Here is a 4,180-nt window from a genome sequence, read left to right as displayed (position 1 = left end):
GCGGGTGTTGGCGTGTGCACACTCGCTCATCCTTGCTTGTGGCACAGGCCTGTCTGCACGACCACGGGTCCGGTCATGGTCCCAGAGCCACCTCTCCGCGCAAGCACGCACGTTTACGCTGGTTTGTCAGGACGAGTGTCTGCGTGTGCACCCGCTGGGAGTGCTGGCGAGTGGGCCTGGGCGAGGCCACACAGATGGCCACACTGGCTGAGCCCTGGCACCGTACACGCCGCGCCCTCCCGAGTCCCCCGTCCCCACTTGCGTCCACGCGGGGCTCCAGCAGCTGCACTCACCTAGCCTCCCAAACAGCTCCACTCCCAGGGCAGCATAGATAAAAAACAGCAGCATGAAAAGTAGGCCAAGGTTCCCTACCTACACGGAGAGAAGCACAACAGCGTCAGACACACCTCCGCCCCGAGGCACGCGCACGCCGTCAGAGCCAGGCCCCCGCCGCTCTCCCATCACCACCGCTCTCAATGGGCCAGGCCAGGCGGGGGGTGCCGGAGACGAGCTCGAACCCAGGGTCATACCTCCCACAGCTCCCCGGGCCTCCCTCCCTCCCTGCCTGCCCCCTGCCCAGCCCCTGCTGTCCCCCGCACAGGACCACCTGGCCTCCTGCTGCTGCCCACGGCCACCCCGTATCTCCTCTGCTTTGGCCGCCCAGGAAGGCCTCTGCTGGCTCCAGCCCTCTTGTGCAGGGACCACCCCATGACGGGACAGGGCCCACGCTCAGTGGACTGGGGGCGCCACCAGGGGGTCCCTGAGCCACATCGCTGCCCATGCCGCTGCCCATGCTTTCCTGCAGAGCCTGCCCTGTCCACATGCCAAGCATTGGCTCATACTATGCTCAGGGCCCAGGCGCCCCATTTTCCTTTATGTCCCCCACCCCTGGCACGGCTGCTCCCCCCACTCCAGCACCCACCCCCCAATCCTCTGCCGTGGCAGCCCCTGACCCCATGGTCTCCCGTCACTCCCAACAGCCGAGCAGGGACCCTTGTGTCATTCTGACAGGAGGCTGAGGGGCACAGCTGAGGGGGCATGTGGGGATGGCTGCAGGAGGAGGGCACAACGGTGGGTTAGGTGGACGTACGGACAGACACAGGAACAAGCAGATGAGCAGCTGCTGGATGGACAGATGGCTGTGAGGGTGAAGGGTGGTTGGGAGGTGGCCAGAAGCTGAGTGGGGAGATGGCTGGGTGGACAGAGAAGTGGCTGTGCTGTACGCATGGACAGCTGGATCTATGGGCGGCTGGGTGGACAGATGGCTGGAAAGTGGCTGGACAGAGGGACTGCACATTGCCCAGGTGGGCACTGAGCACAGGAAGTGAGGACGCTGGGTCTGGGCTGGCTCTGAGGAGGACGTGAGGGTGGTCCTCCACCCATGGACTAGCCCACCTTGGCCACATCGTGCTGGGAAATCCTTGCCGCCCCTGACCCATCCCTCAGCTGTCAGTGGCCCGCCTGTGTCTGAAGTGGACTAGGTGAAGTGGACGAGGCCATGGGTCTCCCCTGAGAACTGAGGCCCCAAAGGCAGGCAGCTCGTCTCTATCACCCCTACACGGCCAGACCGTTCGCCGTGCACCAAGGAGTGGTGAACACGAGCGGCCGCATAACAAACGAACAAATGAATGAATGAGTGATGTCGTGAGGCCAGCCCTGCAGCTTCTCCTCTCGGGGGCGTCTGGGATGAGCAGGCCACTGACCTACCTGGGGCAGGGCTTGAACCACTGTGTCCAGCAATGCCCGCATGCCGACGGCCATCTTGAGCAGCTTCAACACTAGGGTGGGGGGTGAGTGTGAGTGGGCCAGCAGGGGGCAGGGGCCCTCTCCTGACAGTCCGCGGGCTGCCCCCATGCCCCTCATCCCCCTCCTGGAATGGGGAGCCACCACCCTTAGCCTGCAGACATCTGGGGGGGTGGCAGCGAGGACCAGACGCAAACCCAGTAAGGATGCTGGGGACGGGGCCGAGTTCTTGGAACCCCCTGGCAACTGCCTGTCCCTGCTAACCCAGGCCACAGGGGCACCAGGGCTCCTGACCGCCTGGGCGCCCACCGGCTGGGGAGGGACGGGGGTGCCTACCCCGGGCGATGCGGAGCACGCGCATGATGCGGATGATGGTGGGGTTGACGGGCAGCGCTGCGCTCATCTCAATCTCCTCCAGCGTGATGCCCACGATGGACAGCAGCACTATGGCCAGGTCCAGCTGGTTCCACCTGGCGGGCGGCCGGCAGGTGGGCTCCGCATCAGCCGCGCCTCCCGGGCGCCCCAGCAGGAAGCTCCTCCGGGCACATCCCCCCGGGGCGTGTCCCGTCACCTGGGGCCACCCACCTGTCCTTGAAGAACCGCCGGAACCCAAACGCCACCAGCTTCAGCACGGCCTCCACCACGAAGACGATGGTGAATATGTAGTTACAGTACTTGAGGGCCTCGTCTAGTGACTGGGGGGGGGAGAGCCGAGCTGGCAGGCAGGTGGCCCGAGGGGGCTGCCCCCGCTTCCGCCTGCCACCCAGCGGGGCCCACACCGTCTCCCCAGTGGCCTCCGAGCACCCCTGATCACCCTCCTCTGCAGCCTCGGGGCCGGCCAGCCTGGTCACAGGCGGTGCTCAGTAAGTGTGCCCTGATGGCGTCACGAGTGAAAAGGTGCCCTCCCAGCACTGGCTGCCCCCCGCATCCGCCTAGCCCAGCTAAATGCCACCGCCTCCAGGAAGCCACCCTGACTGCCTCTCCAGTCCCCCTCACGCTGGCCCTTCTCCCTCCTCCCCTGACCTGGTACCTCTAGAATACAATTATCGAGCACTTACTGTATGCACGGGCCTACGCCACGCTGGGGGTGCAATATCTCCATGAACCCTCCACAGCCCTCTGGGGATGGCCCTCAGGTGGAGGGGACCCTGGAACCCCGGGGCATCAAAGCGGAACAGGGTGCAGGGCCCACCCGCCTGCTCATCAGTGCTCCCCACACACAGCCCAGGAAGGGGCTGGCCCCCGCCAGACAGCCTCAGCTTTGCACAAAGTGATGCTTTTCACAAAGGAAAACGTAGTCAAGAGTCCCTGGGTGGTATGAACAGTTAAGATCCTTGGCTGTTAACCGAAAGGTTGGCGGTTTGAGTCCACCCATGGGTGCCTCAGAAGAAAAGCCTGGTGATCTACTTCCAAAACGCAGCCACTGAAAACCCTATGGAGCACAGTTCTACTCTGACACACATGGGGTCACCATGAGTGGGGGTCAACTCGACGGCAGCTCGTGTGTTCAGGTGTAGAACCTATATAACCTCCCCATTGTCAGTTTGCTGTACTGTGGGAGCCTGTGTGTTGCCATGAGGCTGGAAGCTATGCCACCAGGATTTCACAAACCAGCTGGGTCACTCGGGGTGGGTAAGTTTTAGTAGCACTGCCAAGACTAAGAGACTAGATAGAAATGCCTGGTGACCCACTTTCGAAAATCAGCTATTGAAACCCTATGGAGCACAGTTCTACTCTGACACACGGGGTCGCTGGCTGGTCAGTATCCTCAGATGAAATGTCTCCCCGTTATTGAGACTGTACCCTTCCTGGGGGGCCTTTCTTTAATGAGATGATGAAATGCAGATGTGATTGGAAATCGACTCCCTTTCTGTCTCGTGCCCTTTTGCTCCTGTGGCTTCGCTGGGGACATTCCAACAGCCACAGGCCCGAAGCAAGCATTCTGAGGGTTAGCCCCTTGCAGGCTGGGGGGACGGGTCCTCATGAGCGGGGCAGTGGCCCTCGCAGCTGCCACCGTGTTAAGAAGAGACCCTTGGCTCAAATAAGACTTCCCGTGTACCCCCGAAGACCCTGTTCTGGGGTGCATCCCCTGTTCCAGGCCCTGCCAGGTAAGCATGGCCCAGGGAGTGGGGGCCGGGGCTGGGGGGGGCGGGTCCCTGTTCCAGGCCCTGCCAGTTGAGCATGGCCCAGGGAGGGGGGGCTGGGGGGGGCGGATCCCTGTTCCAGGCCCTGCCAGGTGAGCACAGCCCGGGGGGGTGCTGGGGCTGAGGGGGGCGGATCCCTGTTCCAGGCCCTGCTAGGTGAGCACGGCCCAGGGAGGGAGGGCTGGGGGCGGGTCCCTATTCCAGGCCCTGCCAGGTGAGGACCGCCCAGGGAGGTGGGGCTGGGGTGGTGGTGGGTGGGTCCCTATTCCAGGCCCTGCCAGGTGAGCATGGCC

General features: G+C 63.6%; 1 protein-coding gene across 1 annotated transcript in view; it reads right to left on the bottom strand.

Annotated features, from left to right (window-relative positions):
* CACNA1H (calcium voltage-gated channel subunit alpha1 H) overlaps positions 1-4,180 on the bottom strand; it is a 31,582-nt gene that overhangs the window by 5,072 nt on the left and 22,330 nt on the right. The window contains exons 27-30 of the mRNA XM_023728541.1: positions 2,329-2,438; positions 2,080-2,213; positions 1,708-1,778; positions 294-372 (exon numbers count right to left, since the gene is read on the bottom strand). Coding sequence (XP_023584309.1) covers positions 294-372; positions 1,708-1,778; positions 2,080-2,213; positions 2,329-2,438 — 394 coding nt within the window. The remainder of the gene's footprint in view (positions 1-293; positions 373-1,707; positions 1,779-2,079; positions 2,214-2,328; positions 2,439-4,180) is intronic.

Source organism: Trichechus manatus, unplaced genomic scaffold (assembly GCF_000243295.1).
Source record: "Trichechus manatus latirostris isolate Lorelei unplaced genomic scaffold, TriManLat1.0 scaffold00024, whole genome shotgun sequence".
Classification (NCBI taxonomy): domain Eukaryota; kingdom Metazoa; phylum Chordata; class Mammalia; order Sirenia; family Trichechidae; genus Trichechus; species Trichechus manatus.
This window is presented reverse-complemented; position numbering and strand designations above follow the sequence as displayed.